Source organism: Pseudophryne corroboree, chromosome 8 (assembly GCF_028390025.1).
Source record: "Pseudophryne corroboree isolate aPseCor3 chromosome 8, aPseCor3.hap2, whole genome shotgun sequence".
Taxonomy (NCBI): domain Eukaryota; kingdom Metazoa; phylum Chordata; class Amphibia; order Anura; family Myobatrachidae; genus Pseudophryne; species Pseudophryne corroboree.
Window position 1 is genome coordinate 2,276,957 of NC_086451.1, and position 25,643 is coordinate 2,302,599.

Consider the following 25,643-nt stretch of genomic DNA (forward strand, 5'->3'; position numbering starts at 1 on the left):
TATAGGTGAGGTAAGTGGTGGGATGAGTGATGCTTAGTACATCCTGTCCACAGTGTGCAGCCAGTTACTAATCGCGTATGTTAGTACAGAATGATTAGTATAGGTGAGGTAAGTGGCGGGATGAGTGATGCTTAGTACATCCTGTCCACAGTGTGCAGCCAGTTACTAATCGCGTATGTTAGTATAGAATGATTAGTATAGGTGAGGTAAGTGGCGGGATGAGCGATGCTTAGTACATCCTGTCCAGAGTGTGCAGCCAGTTACTAATCGCGTATGTTAGTACAGAATGATTAGTATAGGTGAGGTAAGTGGCGGGATGAGCGATGCTTAGTACATCCTGTCCAGAGTGTGCAGCCAGTTACTAATCGCGTATGTTAGTACAGAATGATTAGTATAGGTGAGGTAAGTGGCGGGATGAGCGATGCTTAGTACATCCTGTCCACAGTGTGCAGCCAGTTACTAATCGCGTATGTTAGTAGAGAATGATTAGTATAGGTGAGGTAAGTGGTGGGATGAGTGATGCTTAGTACATCCTGTCCAGAGTGTGCAGCCAGTTACTAATCGCGTATGTTAGTACAGAATGATTAGTATAGGTGAGGTAAGTGGCGGGATGAGCGATGCTTAGTACATCCTGTCCACACTGTGCAGCCAGTTACTAATCGCGTATGTTAGTACAGAATGATTAGTATAGGTGAGGTAAGTGGTGGGATGAGTGATGCTTAGTACATCCTGTCCACAGTGTGCAGCCAGTTACTAATCGCGTATGTTAGTACAGAATGATTAGTATAGGTGAGGTAAGTGGTGGGATGAGTGATGCTTAGTACATCCTGTCCATAGTGTGCAGCCAGTTACTAATCGCGTATGTTAGTACAGAATGATTAGTATAGGTGAGGTAAGTGGCGGGATGAGCGATGCTTAGTACATCCTGTCCACAGTGTGCAGCCAGTTACTAATCGCGTATGTTAGTACAGAATGATTAGTATAGGTGAGGTAAGTGGCGGGATGAGCGATGCTTAGTACATCCTGTCCAGAGTGTGCAGCCAGTTACTAATCGCGTATGTTAGTACAGAATGATTAGTATAGGTGAGGTAAGTAGCGGGATGAGCGATGCTTAGTACATCCTGTCCACAGTGTGCAGCCAGTTACTAATCGCGTATGTTAGTACAGAATGATTAGTATAGATGAGGTAAGTGGCGGGATGAGCGATGCTTAGTACATCCTGTCCACAGTGTGCAGCCAGTTACTAATCGCGTATGTTAGTACAGAATGATTAGTGTAGGTGAGGTAAGTGGCGGGATGAGCGATGCTTAGTACATCCTGTCCACAGTGTGCAGCCAGTTACTAATCGCGTATGTTAGTACAGAATGATTAGTATAGGTGAGGTAAGTGGTGGGATGAGCGATGCTTAGTACATCCTGTCCACACTGTGCAGCCAGTTACTAATCGCGTATGTTAGTACAGAATGATTAGTATAGGTGAGGTAAGTGGTGGGATGAGCGATGCTTAGTACATCCTGTCCACAGTGTGCAGCCAGTTACTAATCGCGTATGTTAGTACAGAATGATTAGTATAGGTGAGGTAAGTGGCGGGATGAGCGATGCTTAGTACATCCTGTCCACACTGTGCAGCCAGTTACTAATCGCGTATGTTAGTACAGAATGATTAGTATAGGTGAGGTAAGTGGCGGGATGAGCGATGCTTAGTACATCCTGTCCACAGTGTGCAGCCAGTTACTAATCGCGTATGTTAGTACAGAATGATTAGTATAGGTGAGGTAAGTGGCGGGATGAGCGATGCTTAGTACATCCTGTCCACAGTGTGCAGCCAGTTACTAATCGCGTATGTTAGTACAGAATGATTAGTATAGGTGAGGTAAGTAGTGGGATGAGCGATGCTTAGTACATCCGGTCCACACTGTGCAGCCAGTTACTAATCGCGTATGTTAGTACAGAATGATTAGTATAGGTGAGGTAAGTGGTGGGATGAGCGATGCTTAGTACATCCTGTCCAGAGTGTGCAGCCAGTTACTAATCGCGTATGTTAGTACAGAAAGATTAGTATAGGTGAGGTAAGTGGCGGGATGAGCGATGCTTAGTACATCCTGTCCACAGTGTGCAGCCAGTTACTAATCGCGTATGTTAGTACAGAATGATTAGTATAGGTGAGGTAAGTGGCGGGATGAGCGATGCTTAGTACATCCTGTCCATAGTGTGCAGCCAGTTACTAATCGCGTATGTTAGTACAGAATGATTAGTATAGGTGAGGTAAGTGGCGGGATGAGCGATGCTTAGTACATCCTGTCCACAGTGTGCAGCCAGTTACTAATCGCGTATGTTAGTACAGAATGATTAGTATAGGTGAGGTAAGTGGCGGGATGAGCGATGCTTAGTACATCCTGTCCAGAGTGTGCAGCCAGTTACTAATCGCGTATGTTAGTATAGAATGATTAGTATAGGTGAGGTAAGTGGCGGGATGAGTGATGCTTAGTACATCCTGTCCACAGTGTGCAGCCAGTTACTAATCGCGTATGTTAGTACAGAATGATTAGTATAGGTGAGGTAAGTGGTGGGATGAGCGATGCTTAGTACGTCCTGTCCAGAGTGTGCAGCCAGTTACTAATCGCGTATGTTAGTATAGAATGATTAGTATAGGTGAGGTAAGTGGCGGGATGAGTGATGCTTAGTACATCCTGTCCACAGTGTGCAGCCAGTTACTAATCGCGTATGTTAGTATAGAATGATTAGTATAGGTGAGGTAAGTGGCGGGATGAGCGATGCTTAGTACATCCTGTCCAGAGTGTGCAGCCAGTTACTAATCGCGTATGTTAGTACAGAATGATTAGTATAGGTGAGGTAAGTGGCGGGATGAGCGATGCTTAGTACATCCTGTCCACACTGTGCAGCCAGTTACTAATCGCGTATGTTAGTACAGAATGATTAGTATAGGTAAGGTAAGTGGTGGGATGAGCGATGCTTAGTACATCCTGTCCAGAGTGTGCAGCCAGTTACTAATCGCGTATGTTAGTACAGAATGATTAGTATAGGTGAGGTAAGTGGCGGGATGAGCGATGCTTAGTACATCCTGTCCACAGTGTGCAGCCAGTTACTAATCGCGTATGTTAGTACAGAATGACTAGTATAGGTGAGGTAAGTGACGGGATGAGCGATGCTTAGTACATCCTGTCCAGAGTGTGCAGCCAGTTACTAATCGCGTATGTTAGTACAGAATGATTAGTATAGGTGAGGTAAGTGGCGGGATGAGCGATGCTTAGTACATCCTGTCCAGAGTGTGCAGCCAGTTACTAATCGCGTATGTTAGTACAGAATGATTAGTATAGGTGAGGTAAGTGGTGGGATGAGCGATGCTTAGTACATCCTGTCCACACTGTGCAGCCAGTTACTAATCGCGTATGTTAGTACAGAATGATTAGTATAGGTGAGGTAAGTGGCGGGATGAGTGATGCTTAGTACATCCTGTCCACAGTGTGCAGCCAGTTACTAATCGCGTATGTTAGTATAGAATGATTAGTATAGGTGAGGTAAGTGGCGGGATGAGCGATGCTTAGTACATCCTGTCCAGAGTGTGCAGCCAGTTACTAATCGCGTATGTTAGTACAGAATGATTAGTATAGGTGAGGTAAGTGGCGGGATGAGCGATGCTTAGTACATCCTGTCCAGAGTGTGCAGCCAGTTACTAATCGCGTATGTTAGTACAGAATGATTAGTATAGGTGAGGTAAGTGGCGGGATGAGCGATGCTTAGTACATCCTGTCCACAGTGTGCAGCCAGTTACTAATCGCGTATGTTAGTAGAGAATGATTAGTATAGGTGAGGTAAGTGGTGGGATGAGTGATGCTTAGTACATCCTGTCCAGAGTGTGCAGCCAGTTACTAATCGCGTATGTTAGTACAGAATGATTAGTATAGGTGAGGTAAGTGGCGGGATGAGCGATGCTTAGTACATCCTGTCCACACTGTGCAGCCAGTTACTAATCGCGTATGTTAGTACAGAATGATTAGTATAGGTGAGGTAAGTGGTGGGATGAGTGATGCTTAGTACATCCTGTCCACAGTGTGCAGCCAGTTACTAATCGCGTATGTTAGTACAGAATGATTAGTATAGGTGAGGTAAGTGGTGGGATGAGTGATGCTTAGTACATCCTGTCCATAGTGTGCAGCCAGTTACTAATCGCGTATGTTAGTACAGAATGATTAGTATAGGTGAGGTAAGTGGCGGGATGAGCGATGCTTAGTACATCCTGTCCACAGTCTGCAGCCAGTTACTAATCGCGTATGTTAGTACAGAATGATTAGTATAGGTGAGGTAAGTGGTGGGATGAGCGATGCTTAGTACATCCTGTCCACAGTGTGCAGCCAGTTACTAATCGCGTATGTTAGTACAGAATGATTAGTATAGGTGAGGTAAGTGGCGGGATGAGCGATGCTTAGTACATCCTGTCCAGAGTGTGCAGCCAGTTACTAATCGCGTATGTTAGTACAGAATGATTAGTACAGGTGAGGTAAGTGGCGGGATGAGCGATGCTTAGTACATCCTGTCCAGAGTGTGCAGCCAGTTACTAATCGCGTATGTTAGTACAGAATGATTAGTATAGGTGAGGTAAGTGGCGGGATGAGCGATGCTTAGTACATCCTGTCCAGAGTGTGCAGCCAGTTACTAATCGCGTATGTTAGTATAGAATGATTAGTATAGGTGAGGTAAGTGGCGGGATGAGCGATGCTTAGTACATCCTGTCCACAGTGTGCAGCCAGTTACTAATCACGTATGTTAGTACAGAATGATTAGTATAGGTGAGGTAAGTGGCGGGATGAGCGATGCTTAGTACATCCTGTCCACAGTGTGCAGCCAGTTACTAATCGCGTATGTTAGTACAGAATGATTAGTATAGGTGAGGTAAGTGGTGGGAGGAGCGATGCTTAGTACATCCTGTCCACAGTGTGCAGCCAGTTACTAATCATGTATGTTAGTACAGAATGATTAGTATAGGTGAGGTAAGTGGCGGGATGAGCGATGCTTAGTACATCCTGTCCACACTGTGCAGCCAGTTACTAATCACGTATGTTAGTACAGAATGATTAGTATAGGTGAGGTAAGTGGTGGGATGAGCGATGCTTAGTACATCCTGTCCAGATTGTGCAGCCAGTTACTAATCCCGTATGTTAGTAGAGAATGATTAGTATAGATGAGGTAAGTGGTGGGATGAGCGATGCTTAGTACATCCTGTCCAGATTGTGCAGCCAGTTACTAATCGCGTATGTTAGTACAGAATGATTAGTATAGGTGAGGTAAGTGGCGGGATGAGCGATGCTTAGTACATCCTGTCCAGAGTGTGCAGCCAGTTACTAATCGCGTATGTTAGTACAGAATGATTAGTATAGGTGAGGTAAGTGGCGGGATGAGCGATGCTTAGTACATCCTGTCCACAGTGTGCAGCCAGTTACTAATCGCGTATGTTAGTACAGAATGATTAGTATAGGTGAGGTAAGTGGTGGGATGAGCGATGCTTAGTACATCCTGTCCAGAGTGTGCAGCCAGTTACTAATCGCGTATGTTAGTACAGAATGATTAGTATAGGTGAGGTAAGTAGCGGGATGAGCGATGCTTAGTACATCCTGTCCACAGTGTGCAGCCAGTTACTAATCGCGTATGTTAGTACAGAATGATTAGTATAGGTGAGGTAAGTGGTGGGATGAGCGATGCTTAGTACATCCTGTCCACACTGTGCAGCCAGTTACTAATCGCGTATGTTAGTACAGAATGATTAGTATAGGTGAGGTAAGTGGCGGGATGAGCGATGCTTAGTACATCCTGTCCACACTGTGCAGCCAGTTACTAATCGCGTATGTTAGCACAGAATGATTAGTATAGGTGAGGTAAGTGGCGGGATGAGTGATGCTTAGTACGTCCTGTCCACAGTGTGCAGCCAGTTACTAATCGCGTATGTTAGTACAGAATGATTAGTATAGGTGAGGTAAGTGGTGGGATGAGTGATGCTTAGTACGTCCTGTCCACAGTGTGCAGCCAGTTACTAATCGCGTATGTTAGTACAGAATGATTAGTGTAGGTGAGGTAAGTGGTGGGATGAGCGATGCTTAGTACATCCTGTCCAGAGTGTGCAGCCAGTCACTAATCACGTATGTTAGTACAGAATGATTAGTGTAGGTGAGGTAAGTGGCGGGATGAGCGATGCTTAGTACATCCTGTCCACAGTGTGCAGCCAGTTACTAATCGCGTATGTTAGTACAGAATGATTAGTATAGGTGAGGTAAGTGGCGGGATGAGCGATGCTTAGTACATCCTGTCCAGAGTGTGCAGCTAGTTACTAATCGCGTATGTTAGTACAGAATGATTAGTATAGGTGAGGTAAGTGGCGGGATGAGCGATGCTTAGTACATCCTGTCCACAGTGTGCAGCCAGTTACTAATCGCGTATGTTAGTACAGAATGATTAGTATAGGTGAGGTAAGTGGTGGGATGAGCGATGCTTAGTACATCCTGTCCACAGTGTGCAGCCAGTTACTAATCGCGTATGTTAGTACAGAATGATTAGTGTAGGTGAGGTAAGTGGCGGGATGAGCGATGCTTAGTACATCCTGTCCACAGTGTGCAGCCAGTTACTAATCGCGTATGTTAGTACAGAATGATTAGTATAGGTGAGGTAAGTGGCGGGATGAGCGATGCTTAGTACATCCTGTCCAGAGTGTGCAGCCAGTTACTAATCGCGTATGTTAGTACAGAATGATTAGTATAGGTGAGGTAAGTAGCGGGATGAGCGATGCTTAGTACATCCTGTCCACAGTGTGCAGCCAGTTACTAATCGCGTATGTTAGTACAGAATGATTAGTATAGATGAGGTAAGTGGCGGGATGAGCGATGCTTAGTACATCCTGTCCACAGTGTGCAGCCAGTTACTAATCGCGTATGTTAGTACAGAATGATTAGTGTAGGTGAGGTAAGTGGCGGGATGAGCGATGCTTAGTACATCCTGTCCACAGTGTGCAGCCAGTTACTAATCGCGTATGTTAGTACAGAATGATTAGTATAGGTGAGGTAAGTGGTGGGATGAGCGATGCTTAGTACATCCTGTCCACACTGTGCAGCCAGTTACTAATCGCGTATGTTAGTACAGAATGATTAGTATAGGTGAGGTAAGTGGTGGGATGAGCGATGCTTAGTACATCCTGTCCACAGTGTGCAGCCAGTTACTAATCGCGTATGTTAGTACAGAATGATTAGTATAGGTGAGGTAAGTGGTGGGATGAGCGATGCTTAGTACATCCTGTCCACAGTGTGCAGCCAGTTACTAATCGCGTATGTTAGTACAGAATGATTAGTGTAGGTGAGGTAAGTGGCGGGATGAGCGATGCTTAGTACATCCTGTCCACAGTGTGCAGCCAGTTACTAATCGCGTATGTTAGTACAGAATGATTAGTATAGGTGAGGTAAGTGGCGGGATGAGCGATGCTTAGTACATCCTGTCCAGAGTGTGCAGCCAGTTACTAATCGCGTATGTTAGTACAGAATGATTAGTATAGGTGAGGTAAGTGGCGGGATGAGCGATGCTTAGTACATCCTGTCCACAGTGTGCAGCCAGTTACTAATCGCGTATGTTAGTAGAGAATGATTAGTATAGGTGAGGTAAGTGGTGGGATGAGTGATGCTTAGTACATCCTGTCCAGAGTGTGCAGCCAGTTACTAATCGCGTATGTTAGTACAGAATGATTAGTATAGGTGAGGTAAGTGGCGGGATGAGCGATGCTTAGTACATCCTGTCCACACTGTGCAGCCAGTTACTAATCGCGTATGTTAGTACAGAATGATTAGTATAGGTGAGGTAAGTGGTGGGATGAGTGATGCTTAGTACATCCTGTCCACAGTGTGCAGCCAGTTACTAATCGCGTATGTTAGTACAGAATGATTAGTATAGGTGAGGTAAGTGGTGGGATGAGTGATGCTTAGTACATCCTGTCCATAGTGTGCAGCCAGTTACTAATCGCGTATGTTAGTACAGAATGATTAGTATAGGTGAGGTAAGTGGCGGGATGAGCGATGCTTAGTACATCCTGTCCACAGTCTGCAGCCAGTTACTAATCGCGTATGTTAGTACAGAATGATTAGTATAGGTGAGGTAAGTGGTGGGATGAGCGATGCTTAGTACATCCTGTCCACAGTGTGCAGCCAGTTACTAATCGCGTATGTTAGTACAGAATGATTAGTATAGGTGAGGTAAGTGGCGGGATGAGCGATGCTTAGTACATCCTGTCCAGAGTGTGCAGCCAGTTACTAATCGCGTATGTTAGTACAGAATGATTAGTACAGGTGAGGTAAGTGGCGGGATGAGCGATGCTTAGTACATCCTGTCCAGAGTGTGCAGCCAGTTACTAATCGCGTATGTTAGTACAGAATGATTAGTATAGGTGAGGTAAGTGGCGGGATGAGCGATGCTTAGTACATCCTGTCCAGAGTGTGCAGCCAGTTACTAATCGCGTATGTTAGTATAGAATGATTAGTATAGGTGAGGTAAGTGGCGGGATGAGCGATGCTTAGTACATCCTGTCCACAGTGTGCAGCCAGTTACTAATCACGTATGTTAGTACAGAATGATTAGTATAGGTGAGGTAAGTGGCGGGATGAGCGATGCTTAGTACATCCTGTCCACAGTGTGCAGCCAGTTACTAATCATGTATGTTAGTACAGAATGATTAGTATAGGTGAGGTAAGTGGCGGGATGAGCGATGCTTAGTACATCCTGTCCACACTGTGCAGCCAGTTACTAATCACGTATGTTAGTACAGAATGATTAGTATAGGTGAGGTAAGTGGTGGGATGAGCGATGCTTAGTACATCCTGTCCAGATTGTGCAGCCAGTTACTAATCACGTATGTTAGTAGAGAATGATTAGTATAGATGAGGTAAGTGGTGGGATGAGCGATGCTTAGTACATCCTGTCCAGATTGTGCAGCCAGTTACTAATCGCGTATGTTAGTACAGAATGATTAGTATAGGTGAGGTAAGTGGCGGGATGAGCGATGCTTAGTACATCTTGTCCAGAGTGTGCAGCCAGTTACTAATCGCGTATGTTAGTACAGAATGATTAGTATAGGTGAGGTAAGTGGCGGGATGAGCGATGCTTAGTACATCCTGTCCACAGTGTGCAGCCAGTTACTAATCGCGTATGTTAGTACAGAATGATTAGTATAGGTGAGGTAAGTGGTGGGATGAGCGATGCTTAGTACATCCTGTCCAGAGTGTGCAGCCAGTTACTAATCGCGTATGTTAGTACAGAATGATTAGTATAGGTGAGGTAAGTAGCGGGATGAGCGATGCTTAGTACATCCTGTCCACAGTGTGCAGCCAGTTACTAATCGCGTATGTTAGTACAGAATGATTAGTATAGGTGAGGTAAGTGGTGGGATGAGCGATGCTTAGTACATCCTGTCCACACTGTGCAGCCAGTTACTAATCGCGTATGTTAGTACAGAATGATTAGTATAGGTGAGGTAAGTGGCGGGATGAGCGATGCTTAGTACATCCTGTCCACACTGTGCAGCCAGTTACTAATCGCGTATGTTAGCACAGAATGATTAGTATAGGTGAGGTAAGTGGCGGGATGAGTGATGCTTAGTACATCCTGTCCACAGTGTGCAGCCAGTTACTAATCGCGTATGTTAGTACAGAATGATTAGTATAGGTGAGGTAAGTGGTGGGATGAGTGATGCTTAGTACGTCCTGTCCACAGTGTGCAGCCAGTTACTAATCGCGTATGTTAGTACAGAATGATTAGTATAGGTGAGGTAAGTGGTGGGATGAGCGATGCTTAGTACATCCTGTCCAGAGTGTGCAGCCAGTCACTAATCACGTATGTTAGTACAGAATGATTAGTGTAGGTGAGGTAAGTGGCGGGATGAGCGATGCTTAGTACATCCTGTCCACAGTGTGCAGCCAGTTACTAATCGCGTATGTTAGTACAGAATGATTAGTATAGGTGAGGTAAGTGGCGGGATGAGCGATGCTTAGTACATCCTGTCCAGAGTGTGCAGCTAGTTACTAATCGCGTATGTTAGTACAGAATGATTAGTATAGGTGAGGTAAGTGGCGGGATGAGCGATGCTTAGTACATCCTGTCCACAGTGTGCAGCCAGTTACTAATCGCGTATGTTAGTACAGAATGATTAGTATAGGTGAGGTAAGTGGTGGGATGAGCGATGCTTAGTACATCCTGTCCACAGTGTGCAGCCAGTTACTAATCGCGTATGTTAGTACAGAATGATTAGTGTAGGTGAGGTAAGTGGCGGGATGAGCGATGCTTAGTACATCCTGTCCACAGTGTGCAGCCAGTTACTAATCGCGTATGTTAGTACAGAATGATTAGTATAGGTGAGGTAAGTGGCGGGATGAGCGATGCTTAGTACATCCTGTCCAGAGTGTGCAGCCAGTTACTAATCGCGTATGTTAGTACAGAATGATTAGTATAGGTGAGGTAAGTAGCGGGATGAGCGATGCTTAGTACATCCTGTCCACAGTGTGCAGCCAGTTACTAATCGCGTATGTTAGTACAGAATGATTAGTATAGATGAGGTAAGTGGCGGGATGAGCGATGCTTAGTACATCCTGTCCACAGTGTGCAGCCAGTTACTAATCGCGTATGTTAGTACAGAATGATTAGTGTAGGTGAGGTAAGTGGCGGGATGAGCGATGCTTAGTACATCCTGTCCACAGTGTGCAGCCAGTTACTAATCGCGTATGTTAGTACAGAATGATTAGTATAGGTGAGGTAAGTGGTGGGATGAGCGATGCTTAGTACATCCTGTCCACACTGTGCAGCCAGTTACTAATCGCGTATGTTAGTACAGAATGATTAGTATAGGTGAGGTAAGTGGTGGGATGAGCGATGCTTAGTACATCCTGTCCACAGTGTGCAGCCAGTTACTAATCGCGTATGTTAGTACAGAATGATTAGTATAGGTGAGGTAAGTGGCGGGATGAGCGATGCTTAGTACATCCTGTCCACACTGTGCAGCCAGTTACTAATCGCGTATGTTAGTACAGAATGATTAGTATAGGTGAGGTAAGTGGCGGGATGAGCGATGCTTAGTACATCCTGTCCACAGTGTGCAGCCAGTTACTAATCGCGTATGTTAGTACAGAATGATTAGTATAGGTGAGGTAAGTGGCGGGATGAGCGATGCTTAGTACATCCTGTCCACAGTGTGCAGCCAGTTACTAATCGCGTATGTTAGTACAGAATGATTAGTATAGGTGAGGTAAGTAGTGGGATGAGCGATGCTTAGTACATCCTGTCCACACTGTGCAGCCAGTTACTAATCGCGTATGTTAGTACAGAATGATTAGTATAGGTGAGGTAAGTGGTGGGATGAGCGATGCTTAGTACATCCTGTCCAGAGTGTGCAGCCAGTTACTAATCGCGTATGTTAGTACAGAATGATTAGTATAGGTGAGGTAAGTGGCGGGATGAGCGATGCTTAGTACATCCTGTCCACAGTGTGCAGCCAGTTACTAATCGCGTATGTTAGTACAGAATGATTAGTATAGGTGAGGTAAGTGGCGGGATGAGCGATGCTTAGTACATCCTGTCCATAGTGTGCAGCCAGTTACTAATCGCGTATGTTAGTACAGAATGATTAGTATAGGTGAGGTAAGTGGCGGGATGAGCGATGCTTAGTACATCCTGTCCACAGTGTGCAGCCAGTTACTAATCGCGTATGTTAGTACAGAATGATTAGTATAGGTGAGGTAAGTGGCGGGATGAGCGATGCTTAGTACATCCTGTCCAGAGTGTGCAGCCAGTTACTAATCGCGTATGTTAGTATAGAATGATTAGTATAGGTGAGGTAAGTGGCGGGATGAGTGATGCTTAGTACATCCTGTCCACAGTGTGCAGCCAGTTACTAATCGCGTATGTTAGTACAGAATGATTAGTATAGGTGAGGTAAGTGGTGGGATGAGCGATGCTTAGTACGTCCTGTCCAGAGTGTGCAGCCAGTTACTAATCGCGTATGTTAGTATAGAATGATTAGTATAGGTGAGGTAAGTGGCGGGATGAGTGATGCTTAGTACATCCTGTCCACAGTGTGCAGCCAGTTACTAATCGCGTATGTTAGTATAGAATGATTAGTATAGGTGAGGTAAGTGGCGGGATGAGCGATGCTTAGTACATCCTGTCCAGAGTGTGCAGCCAGTTACTAATCGCGTATGTTAGTACAGAATGATTAGTATAGGTGAGGTAAGTGGCGGGATGAGCGATGCTTAGTACATCCTGTCCACACTGTGCAGCCAGTTACTAATCGCGTATGTTAGTACAGAATGATTAGTATAGGTAAGGTAAGTGGTGGGATGAGCGATGCTTAGTACATCCTGTCCAGAGTGTGCAGCCAGTTACTAATCGCGTATGTTAGTACAGAATGATTAGTATAGGTGAGGTAAGTGGCGGGATGAGCGATGCTTAGTACATCCTGTCCACAGTGTGCAGCCAGTTACTAATCGCGTATGTTAGTACAGAATGACTAGTATAGGTGAGGTAAGTGACGGGATGAGCGATGCTTAGTACATCCTGTCCAGAGTGTGCAGCCAGTTACTAATCGCGTATGTTAGTACAGAATGATTAGTATAGGTGAGGTAAGTGGCGGGATGAGCGATGCTTAGTACATCCTGTCCAGAGTGTGCAGCCAGTTACTAATCGCGTATGTTAGTACAGAATGATTAGTATAGGTGAGGTAAGTGGTGGGATGAGCGATGCTTAGTACATCCTGTCCACACTGTGCAGCCAGTTACTAATCGCGTATGTTAGTACAGAATGATTAGTATAGGTGAGGTAAGTGGCGGGATGAGTGATGCTTAGTACATCCTGTCCACAGTGTGCAGCCAGTTACTAATCGCGTATGTTAGTAGAGAATGATTAGTATAGGTGAGGTAAGTGGTGGGATGAGTGATGCTTAGTACATCCTGTCCACAGTGTGCAGCCAGTTACTAATCGCGTATGTTAGTACAGAATGATTAGTATAGGTGAGGTAAGTGGCGGGATGAGTGATGCTTAGTACATCCTGTCCACAGTGTGCAGCCAGTTACTAATCGCGTATGTTAGTATAGAATGATTAGTATAGGTGAGGTAAGTGGCGGGATGAGCGATGCTTAGTACATCCTGTCCAGAGTGTGCAGCCAGTTACTAATCGCGTATGTTAGTACAGAATGATTAGTATAGGTGAGGTAAGTGGCGGGATGAGCGATGCTTAGTACATCCTGTCCACAGTGTGCAGCCAGTTACTAATCGCGTATGTTAGTAGAGAATGATTAGTATAGGTGAGGTAAGTGGTGGGATGAGTGATGCTTAGTACATCCTGTCCAGAGTGTGCAGCCAGTTACTAATCGCGTATGTTAGTACAGAATGATTAGTATAGGTGAGGTAAGTGGCGGGATGAGCGATGCTTAGTACATCCTGTCCACACTGTGCAGCCAGTTACTAATCGCGTATGTTAGTACAGAATGATTAGTATAGGTGAGGTAAGTGGTGGGATGAGTGATGCTTAGTACATCCTGTCCACAGTGTGCAGCCAGTTACTAATCGCGTATGTTAGTACAGAATGATTAGTATAGGTGAGGTAAGTGGTGGGATGAGTGATGCTTAGTACATCCTGTCCATAGTGTGCAGCCAGTTACTAATCGCGTATGTTAGTACAGAATGATTAGTATAGGTGAGGTAAGTGGCGGGATGAGCGATGCTTAGTACATCCTGTCCACAGTCTGCAGCCAGTTACTAATCGCGTATGTTAGTACAGAATGATTAGTATAGGTGAGGTAAGTGGTGGGATGAGCGATGCTTAGTACATCCTGTCCACAGTGTGCAGCCAGTTACTAATCGCGTATGTTAGTACAGAATGATTAGTATAGGTGAGGTAAGTGGCGGGATGAGCGATGCTTAGTACATCCTGTCCAGAGTGTGCAGCCAGTTACTAATCGCGTATGTTAGTACAGAATGATTAGTACAGGTGAGGTAAGTGGCGGGATGAGCGATGCTTAGTACATCCTGTCCAGAGTGTGCAGCCATTTACTAATCGCGTATGTTAGTACAGAATGATTAGTATAGGTGAGGTAAGTGGCGGGATGAGCGATGCTTAGTACATCCTGTCCAGAGTGTGCAGCCAGTTACTAATCGCGTATGTTAGTATAGAATGATTAGTATAGGTGAGGTAAGTGGCGGGATGAGCGATGCTTAGTACATCCTGTCCACAGTGTGCAGCCAGTTACTAATCACGTATGTTAGTACAGAATGATTAGTATAGGTGAGGTAAGTGGCGGGATGAGCGATGCTTAGTACATCCTGTCCACAGTGTGCAGCCAGTTACTAATCGCGTATGTTAGTACAGAATGATTAGTATAGGTGAGGTAAGTGGTGGGATGAGCGATGCTTAGTACATCCTGTATAGAGTGTGCAGCCAGTTACTAATCGCGTATGTTAGTACAGAATGATTAGTATAGGTGAGGTAAGTGGCGGGATGAGCGATGCTTAGTAAGTCCTGTCCAGAGTGTGCAGCCAGTTACTAATCGCGTATGTTAGTACAGAATGATTAGTATAGGTGAGGTAAGTGGCGGGATGAGCGATGCTTAGTACATCCTGTCCAGAGTGTGCAGCCAGTTACTAATCGCGTATGTTAGTACAGAATGATTAGTATAGGTGAGGTAAGTGGTGGGATGAGCGATGCTTAGTACATCCTGTCCACACTGTGCAGCCAGTTACTAATCGCGTATGTTAGTACAGAATGATTAGTATAGGTGAGGTAAGTGGCGGGATGAGCGATGCTTAGTAAGTCCTGTCCAGAGTGTGCAGCCAGTTACTAATCGCGTATGTTAGTACAGAATGATTAGTATAGGTGAGGTAAGTGGCGGGATGAGCGATGCTTAGTACATCCTGTCCAGAGTGTGCAGCCAGTTACTAATCGCGTATGTTAGTACAGAATGATTAGTATAGGTGAGGTAAGTGGCGGGATGAGTAATGCTTAGTACATCCTGTCCACACTGTGCAGCCAGTTACTAATCGCGTATGTTAGTACAGAATGATTAGTATAGGGGAGGTAAGTGGCGGAATGAGCGATGCTTAGTACATCCTGTCCAGAGTGTGCAGCCAGTTACTAATCGCGTATGTTAGTACAGAATGATTAGTATAGGTGAGGTAAGTGACGGGATGAGCGATGCTTAGTACATCCTGTCCACAGTGTGCAGCCAGTTACTAATCGCGTATGTTAGTACAGAATGATTAGTATAGGTGAGGTAAGTGGCGGGATGAGCGATGCTTAGTACATCCTGTCCACAGTGTGCAGCCAGTTACTAATCGCGTATGTTACTACAGAATGATTAGTATAGGTGAGGTAAGTAGCGGGATGAGCGATGCTTAGTACATCCTGTCCACAGTGTGCAGCCAGTTACTAATCGCGTATGTTAGTACAGAATGATTAGTATAGGTGAGGTAAGTGGCGGGATGAGTGATGCTTAGTACATCCTGTCCACACTGTGCAGCCAGTTACTAATCGCGTATGTTAGTACAGAATGATTAGTATAGGTGAGGTAAGTGGTGGGATGAGCGATGCTTAGTACATCCTGTCCACAGTGTGCAGCCAGTTACTAATCGCGTATGTTAGTACAGAATGATTAGTATAGGTGAGGTAAGTGGCGGGATGAGCGATGCTTAGTACATCCTGTCCAGAGTGTGCAGCCAGTTACTAATCGCGTATGTTAGTACAGAATGATTAGTATAGGTGAGGTAAGTGGCGGGATGAGCGATGCTTAGTACATCCTGTCCAGAGTGTGCAGCCAGTTACTAATCGCGTATGTTAGTACAGAATGATTAGTATAGGTGAGGTAAGTGGCGGGATGAGCGATGCTTAGTACATCCTGTCCAGAGTGTGCAGCCAGTTACTAATCGCGTATGTTAGTACAGAATGATTAGTATAGGTGAGGTAAGTGGCGGGATGAGCGATGCTTAGTACATCCTGTCCACACTGTGCAGCCAGTCACTAATCGCGTATGTTAGTACAGAATGATTAGTATAGGTGAGGTAAGTGGCGGGATGAGCGATGCTTAGTACATCCTGTCCACACTGTGCAGCCAGTTACTAATCACGTATGTTAGTACAGAATGATTAGTATAGGTGAGGTAAGTGGCGGGATGAGCGATGCTTAGTACATCCTGTCCACAGTGTGCAGCCAGTTACTAATCGCGTATGTTAGTACAGAATGATTAGTATAGGTGAGGTAAGTGGCGGGATGAGCGATGCTTAGTACATCCTGTCCAGAGTGTGCAGCCAGTTACTAATCGCGTATGTTAGTACAGAATGATTAGTATATGTGAGGTAAGTGGCGGGATGAGCGATGCTTAGTACATCCTGTCCACAGTGTGCAGCCAGTTACTAATCGCGTATGTTAGTACAGAATGATTAGTATAGGTGAGGTAAGTGGCGGGATGAGCGATGCTTAGTACATCCTGTCCACACTGTGCAGCCAGTTACTAATCGCGTATGTTAGTACAGAATGATTAGTATAGGTGAGGTAAGTGGCGGGATGAGCGATGCTTAGTACATCCTGTCCACAGTGTGCAGCCAGTTACTAATCGCGTATGTTAGTACAGAATGATTAGTATAGGTGAGGTAAGTGGTGGGAGGAGCGATGCTTAGTACATCCTGTCCACAGTGTGCAGCCAGTTACTAATCATGTATGTTAGTACAGAATGATTAGTATAGGTGAGGTAAGTGGCGGGATGAGCGTTGCTTAGTACATCCTGTCCACACTGTGCAGCCAGTTACTAATCACGTATGTTAGTACAGAATGATTAGTATAGGTGAGGTAAGTGGTGGGATGAGCGATACTTAGTACATCCTGTCCAGATTGTGCAGCCAGTTACTAATCACGTATGTTAGTAGAGAATGATTAGTATAGATGAGGTAAGTGGTGGGATGAGCGATGCTTAGTACATCCTGTCCAGATTGTGCAGCCAGTTACTAATCACGTATGTTAGTACAGAATGATTAGTGTAGGTGAGGTAAGTGGTGGGATGAGTGATGCTTAGTACATCCTGTCCACACTGTGCAGCCAGTTACTAATCGCGTATGTTAGTACAGAATGATTAGTATAGGTGAGGTAAGTGGCGGGATGAGCGATGCTTAGTACATCCTGTCCACACTGTGCAGCCAGTTACTAATCGCGTATGTTAGTACAGAATGATTAGTATAGGTGAGGTAAGTGGCGGAATGAGCGATGCTTAGTACATCCTGTATAGAGTATGCTGCCAGTTACTAATCGCGTATGTTAGTACAGAATGATTAGTATAGGTGAGGTAAGTGGCGGGATGAGCGATGCTTAGTACATCCTGTCCAGAGTGTGCAGCCAGTTACTAATCGCGTATGTTAGTACAGAATGATTAGTATAGGTGAGGTAAGTGGCGGGATGAGCGATGCTTAGTACATCCTGTCCACAGTGTGCAGCCAGTCACTAATCGCGTATGTTAGTACAGAATGATTAGTATAGATGAGGTAAGTGGCGGGATGAGCGATGCTTAGTACATCCTGTCCACAGTGTGCAGCCAGTTACTAATCGCGTATGTTAGTACAGAATGATTAGTATAGGTGAGGTAAGTGGTGGGATGAGCGATGCTTAGTACATCCTGTCCAGAGTGTGCAGCCAGTTACTAATCGCGTATGTTAGTACAGAATGATTAGTATAGGTGAGGTAAGTGGCGGGATGAGCGATGCTTAGTACATCCTGTCCACAGTGTGCAGCCAGTTACTAATCGCATATGTTAGTACAGAATGACTAGTATAGGTGAGGTAAGTGGTGGGAGGAGCGATGCTTAGTACATCCTGTCCACAGTGTGCAGCCAGTTACTAATCGCGTATGTTAGTACAGAATGATTAGTATAGGTGAGGTAAGTGGTGGGATGAGCGATGCTTAGTACATCCTGTCCACAGTGTGCAGCCAGTTACTAATCGCGTATGTTAGTACAGAATGATTAGTATAGGTGAGGTAAGTGGCGGGATGAGCGATGCTTAGTACATCCTGTCCACAGTGTGCAGCCAGTTACTAATCGCGTATGTTAGTACAGAATGATTAGTATAGGTGAGGTAAGTGGCGGGATGAGCGATGCTTAGTACATCCTGTCCAGAGTGTGCAGCCAGTTACTAATCGCGTATGTTAGTACAGAATGATTAGTATAGGTGAGGTAAGTGGCGGGATGAAAGATGCTTAGTACATCCTGTCCAGAGTGTGCAGCCAGTTACTAATCGTGTATGTTAGTACAGAATGATTAGTATAGGTGAGGTAAGTGGTGGGAGGAGCGATGCTTAGTACATCCTGTCCAGAGTGTGCAGCCAGTTACTAATCGCGTATGTTAGTACAGAATGATTAGTATAGGTAAGGTAAGTGGCGGGATGAGCGATGCTTAGTACATCCTGTCCACACTGTGCAGCCAGTTACTAATCGCGTATGTTAGTACAGAATGATTAGTATAGGTGAGGTAAGTGGCGGGATGAGCGATGCTTAGCACATCCTGTCCACACTGTGCAGCCAGTTACTAATCGCGTATGTTAGTACAGAATGATTAGTATAGGTGAGGTAAGTGGCGGGATGAGCGATGCTTAGTACATCCTGTCCACAGTGTGCAGCCAGTTACTAATCGCGTATGTTAGTACAGAATGACTAGTATAGGTGAGGTAAGTGGCGGGATGAGCGATGCTTAGTACATCCTGTCCACAGTGTGCAGCCAGTAACTAATCGCGTATGTTAGTACAGAATGATTAGTATAGGTGAGGTAAGTGGTGGGATGAGCGATGCTTAGTACATCCTGTCCACAGTGTGCAGCCAGTTACTAATCGCGTATGTTAGTACAGAATGATTAGTATAGGTGAGGTAAGTGGCGGGATGAGCGATGCTTAGTACATCCTGTCCATAGTGTGCAGCCAGTTACTAATCGCGTATGTTAGTACAGAATGATTAGTATAGGTGAGGTAAGTGGCGGGATGAGCGATGCTTAGTACATCCTGTCCACACTGTGCAGCCAGTTACTAATCACGTATGTTAGTACAGAATGATTAGTATAGGTGAGGTAAGTGACGGGATGAGCGATGCTTAGTACATCCTGTCCATAGTGTGCAGCCAGTTACTAATCGCGTATGTTAGTACAGAATGATTAGTATAGGTGAGGTAAGTGGCGGAATGAGCGATGCTTAGTACATCCTGTCCACAGTGTGCAGCCAGTTACTAATCGCGTATGTTAGTACAGAATGATTAGTATAGGTGAGGTAAGTGGCGGGATGAGCGATGCTTAGTACATCCTGTCCACACTGTGCAGCCAGTTACTAATCGCGTATGTTAGTACAGAATGATTAGTACAGGTGAGGTAAGTAGCGGGATGAGCGATGCTTAGTACATCCTGTCCACAGTGTGCAGCCAGTTACTAATCGCGTATGTTAGTACAGAATGATTAGTATAGGTGAGGTAAGTGGCGGGATGAGCGATGCTTAGTACATCCTGTCCAGAGTGTGCAGCCAGTTACTAATCGCGTATGTTAGTACAGAATGATTAGTATAGGTGAGGTAAGAGGCGGGATGAGCGATGCTTAGTACATCCTGTCCACACTGTGCAGCCAGATACTAATCGCGTATGTTAGTATAGAATGATTAGTATAGGTGAGGTAAGTGGTGGGATGAGCGATGCTTAGTACATCCTGTCCACAGTGTGCAGTCAGTTACTAATCGCGTATGTTAGTACAGAATGATTAGTATAGGTGAGGTAAGTAGCGGGATGAGTGATGCTTAGTACATCCTGTCCACACTGTGCAGCCAGTTACTAATCGCGTATGTTAGTACAGAATGATTAGTATAGGTGAGGTAAGTGGCGGGATGAGCGATGCTTAGTACATCCTGTCCACAGTGTGCAGTCAGTTACTAATCGCGTATGTTAGTACAGAATGATTAGTATAGGTGAGGTAAGTGGTGGGATGAGCGATGCTTAGTACATCCTGTCCACAGTGTGCAGTCAGTTACTAATCGCGTATGTTAGTACAGAATGATTAGTATAGGTGAGGTAAGTGGTGGGATGAGCGATGCTTAGTACATCCTGTCCACACTGTGCAGCCAGTTACTAATCGCGTATGTTAGTACAGAATGATTAGTATAGGTGAGGTAAGTGGCGGGATGAGCGATGCTTAGTACATCCTGTCCACACTGTGCAGCCAGTTACTAATCGCGTATGTTAGTACAGAATGATTAGTATAGGTGAGGTAAGTGGCGGGATGAGCGATGCTTAGTACATCCTGTCCACACTGTGCAGCCAGTTACTAATCGCGTATGTTAGTACAGAATGATTAGTATAGGTGAGGTAAGTGGCGGGATGAGCGATGCTTAGTACATCCTGTCCAGAGTGTGCAGCCAGTTACTAATCACGTATGTTAGTACAGAATGATTAGTATAAGTGAGGTAAGTGGCGGGATGAGCGATGCTTAGTACATCCTGTCCACACTGTGCAGCCAGTTACTAATCGCGTATGTTAGTACAGAATGATTAGTATAGGTGAGGTAAGTGGCGGGATGAGCGATGGCACTGTGGCAGTGTTGGGATTTCATCGGGGCAGTTGCAAATGATGAAGAATCGTCGGCCACTTATCACCACGTTTGAACATCGTTTGTAATGTACAATTAATAATATTTTCCAATATAATTCTATTCTGATTGTGATTCTCTCTTTACATGTAATAGGCGATCCAGGGTCTCCAGGATTCCCCGGAAAATGCGGACAGAAAGGTAATACAGGAGGACTAATGTAACATATAACTGTTCTGCTTACTCTCCCTGTAATACGGGGTAACCGCACTCTCCCTTTAATACGGGGTAACCGCACTCTCCCTGTAATACGGGGTAACCGCACTCTCCCTGTAATACGGAGTAACCGCACTCTCCCTGTAATACGGGGTAACCGCACTCTCCCTGTAATACGGGGTAACCGCACTCTCCCTGTAATACGGGGTAACCGCACTCTCCCTGTAATACGGAGTAACCGCACTCTCCCTGTAATACGGGGTAACCGCACTCTCCCTGTAATACGGAGTACCCGCACTCTCCCTGTAATACGGGGTATCAGCTCTCTCCCTGTAATACGGGGTAACCGCACCCTCCCTGTAATACGGGGTAACCGCACTGTCCCTGTAATATGGGGTAACCGCACTCTCCCTGTAATACGGGGTATCAGCACTCTCCCTGTAATACGGAGTACCCGCACTCTCCCTGTAATACGGGGTAACCGCACTCTCCCTGTAATACGGGGTATCAGCACTCTCCCTGTAATACGGGGTAACCGCACTCTCCCTGTAATACGGGGTAACCGCACTCTCCCTGTAATACGGAGTAACCGCACTCTCCCTGTAATACGGGGTAACCGCACTCTCCCTGTAATACGGGGTATCAGCACTCTCCCTGTAATACGGGGTATCAGCACTCTCCCTGTAATACGGGGTAACCGCACTCTCCCTGTAATATGGGGTAACCGCACTCTCCCTGTAATACGGGGTATCAGCACTCTCCCTGTAATACGGAGTACCCGCACTCTCCCAGTAATACGGGGTAACCGCACTCTCCCTGTAATACGGGGTATCAGCACTCTCCCTGTAATACGGGGTAACCGCACTCTCCCTGTAATACGGGGTAACCGCACTCTCCCTGTAATACGGAGTAACCGCACTCTCCCTGTAATACGGGGTAACCGCACTCTCCCTGTAATACGGGGTATCAGCACTCTCCCTGTAATACGGGGTATCAGCACTCTCCCTGTAATACAGAGTAACCGCACTCTCCCTGTAATACGGGGTAACCGCACTCTCCCTGTAATACGGGGTAACCACACTCTCCCTGTAATACGGGGTAACCGCACTGTCTCTGTAATACGGGGTAACCGCACTCTCCCTGTAATACGGGGTAACCGCACTCTGCCTGTAATACGGGGTAACCGCACTGTCTCTGTAATACGGGGTAACCGCACCCTCCCTGTAATACGGGGTAACCGCACTCTCCCTGTAATACGGAGTAACCGCACTGTCCCTGTAATACGGGGTAACCGCACTGTCTCTGTAATACGGGGTAACCGCACCCTCCCTGTAATACGGAGTAACCGCACTCTCCCTGTAATACGGGGTAACCGCACTCTCCCTGTAATACGAGGTAACCGCACCCTCCCTGTAATACGGGGTAACCGCACCCTCCCTGTAATACGGGGTAACCGCACTCTCCCTGTAATACGGGGTAACCGCACTGTCTCTGTAATACGGGGTAACCGCACCCTCCCTGTAATACGGGGTAACCGCACTCTCCCTGTAATACGGAGTAACCGCACTCTCCCTGTAATACGGGGTAACCGCACTCTCCCTGTAATACGGGGTAACCGCACTCTCCCTGTAATACGGGGTAACCGCACTCTCCCTGTAATACGGGGTAACCGCACTCTCCCTGTAATACGGGGTAACCGCACTCTCCCTGTAATACGGGGTAACCACACTCTCCCTGTAATACGGGGTATCAGCACTCTCCCTGTAATACGGGGTAACCGCACTCTCCCTGTAATACGGGGTATCAGCACTCTCCCTGTAATATGGGGTATCAGCACTCTCCCTGTAATACGGGGTAACCGCACTCTCCCTGTAATACGGGGTAACCGCACTCTCCCTCTAATACGGAGTAACCGCACTCTCCCTGTAATACGGGGTAACCGCACTCTCCCTGTAATACGGGGTAACCGCACTCTCCCTGTAATACGGGGTAACCGCACTCTCCCTGTAATACGGGGTAACCGCACCCTCCCTGTAATACGGAGTAACCGCACTCTCCCTGTAATACGGGGTATCAGCACTCTCCCTGTAATACGGGGTAACCGCACTGTCCCTGTAATACGGGGTAACCGCACTCTCCCTGTAATACGGGGTAACCGCACCCTCCCTGTAATACGGAGTAACCGCACTCTCCCTGAAATACGGAGTAACCGCACTCTCCCTGTAATATGGAGTAACCGCACTCTCCCTGTAATACGGGGTAACCACACTCTCCCTGTAATACGGGGTATCAGCACTCTCCCTCTAATACGGAGTAACCGCACTCTCCCTGTAATACGGGGTAACCGCACTGTCCCTGTAATACGGGGTAACCGCACTCTCCCTGTAATACGGGGTAACCGCACCCTCCCTGTAATACGGGGTAACCGCACTCTCCCTGTAATATGGAGTAACCGCACTCTCCCTGTAATACGGAGTAACCGCACTCTCCCTGTAATATGGAGTAACCGCACTCTCCCTGTAATACGGAGTAACCGCACTCTCCCTGTAATACGGAGTAACCGCACTCTCCCTGTAATACGGAGTAACCGCACCCTCCCTGTAATACGGAGTAACCGCACTCTCCCTGTAATACGGGGTAACCGCAGTCTCCCTGTAATACGGGGTAACCGCACTCTCCCTGTAATACGGGGTAACCGCAGTCTCCCTGTAATACGGGGTAACCGCAGTCTCCCTGTAATATGGGGTAACCGCACTCTCCCTATAATACGGGGTAACCGCACTCTCCCTGTAATACGGGGTAACCGCACTCTCCCTGTAATACGGGGTAACCGCACTCTCCCTGTAATACGGGGTAACCGCACTCTCCCTGTAATACGGGGTAACCGCACTCTCCCTGTAATACGGGGTATCAGCACTCTCCCTGTAATATGGGGTATCAGCACTCTCCCTGTAATACGGGGTAACCGCACTCTCCCTGTAATACGGGGTAACCGCACTCTCCCTGTAATACGGAGTAACCGCACTCTCCCTGTAATACGGGGTAACCGCACTGTCCCTGTAATACGGGGTAACCGCACTGTCTCTGTAATACGGGGTAACCGCACCCTCCCTGTAATACGGGGTAACCGCACCCTCCCTGTAATACGTGGTAACCGCGCTCTCCCTGTTATACGGAGTAACCGCACTCTCCCTGTAATACGGAGTAACCGCACTCTCCCTGTAATACGGGGTAACCGCACCCTCCCTGTAATACGGGGTAACCGCACTCTCCCTGTAATACGGAGTAACCGCACTCTCCCTGTAATACGGAGTAACCGCACTCTCCCTGTAATATGTGGTAACCGCACTCTCCCTGTAATACGGGGTAACCGCACTCTCCCTGTAATACAGAGTGACCGCACTCTCCCTGTAATACAGAGTAACCGCACTCTCCCTGTAATACGGAGTAACCGCACTCTCCCTGTAATACGGGGTAACCGCACTCTCCCTGTAATACGGAGTAACCGCACTCTCCCTGTAATACGGAGTAACCGCACTCTCCCTGTAATACGGAGTAACCGCACTCTCCCTGTAATACGGAGTAACCACACCCTCCCTGTAATACGGGGTAACCGCACTGTCTCTGTAATACGGGGTAACCGCACTCTCCCAGTAATACGGAGTAACCGCACTCTCCCAGTAATACGGAGTAACCGCACTCTCCCTGTAATACGGAGTAACCGCACTCTCCCTGTAATACGGAGTAACCGCACTCTTCCTGTAATACGGGGTAACCGCACTCTCCCTGTAATACGGGGTAACCGCACTCTCCCTGTAATACGGGGTAACCGCACTGTCTCTGTAATACGGGGTAACCGCACCCTCCCTGTAATACGGGGTATCAGCACTCTCCCTGTAATACGGGGTAACCGCACCCTCCCTGTAATACGGGGTAACCGCACTGTCCCTGTAATACGGGGTAACCGCACTCTCCCTGTAATACGGAGTAACCGCACTCTCCCAGTAATACGGGGTATCAGCACTCTCCCTGTAATACGGGGTAACCGCACTCTCCCTGTAATACGGGGTAACCGCACTCTCCCTGTAATACGGGGTATCAGCACTCTCCCTGTAATACGGGGTAACCGCACCCTCCCTGTAATACGGGGTAACCGCACTCTCCCTGTAATACGGAGTAACCGCACTCTCCCTGTAATACGGGGTAACCGCACTCTCCCTGTAATACGGGGTAACCGTACTCTCCCTGTAATACGGGGTAACCGCACTCTCCCTGTAATACGGGGTATCAGCACTCTCCCTGTAATACGGGGTAACCGCACCCTCCCTGTAATACGGGGTAACCGCACTCTCCCTGTAATACGGAGTAACCGCACTCTCCCTGTAATACGGGGTAACCGCACTCTCCCTGTAATACGGGGTAACCGCACTCTCCCTGTAATACGGGGTAACCGCACTCTCCCTGTAATACGGAGTAACCGCACTCTCCCTGTAATACGGAGTAACCACACCATCCCTGTAATACGGGGTAACCGCACTGTCTCTGTAATACGGGGTAACCGCACCCTCCCTGTAATACGGGGTATCAGCACTCTCCCTGTAATACGGGGTAACCGCACTCTCCCTGTAATACGGGGTAACCGCATTCTCCCTGTAATACGGGGTATCAGCACTCTCCCTGTAATATGGGGTAACCGCACCCTCCCTGTAATACGGGGTAACCGCACTCTCCCTGTAATACGGAGTAACCGCACTCTCCCTGTAATACGGGGTAACCGCACTCTCCCTGTAATACGGGGTAACCGCACTCTCCC

At 46.8% G+C, this 25,643-nt stretch overlaps 1 protein-coding gene across 1 annotated transcript in view; it reads left to right on the plus strand.

Annotated features, from left to right (window-relative positions):
* Positions 1-25,643, plus strand: part of LOC134948063 (ficolin-1-B-like) — a 153,865-nt gene that overhangs the window by 51,693 nt on the left and 76,529 nt on the right. The window contains exon 3 of the mRNA XM_063935820.1: positions 20,771-20,815. Within this exon, the coding sequence (XP_063791890.1) occupies positions 20,771-20,815 (45 nt within the window). The remainder of the gene's footprint in view (positions 1-20,770; positions 20,816-25,643) is intronic.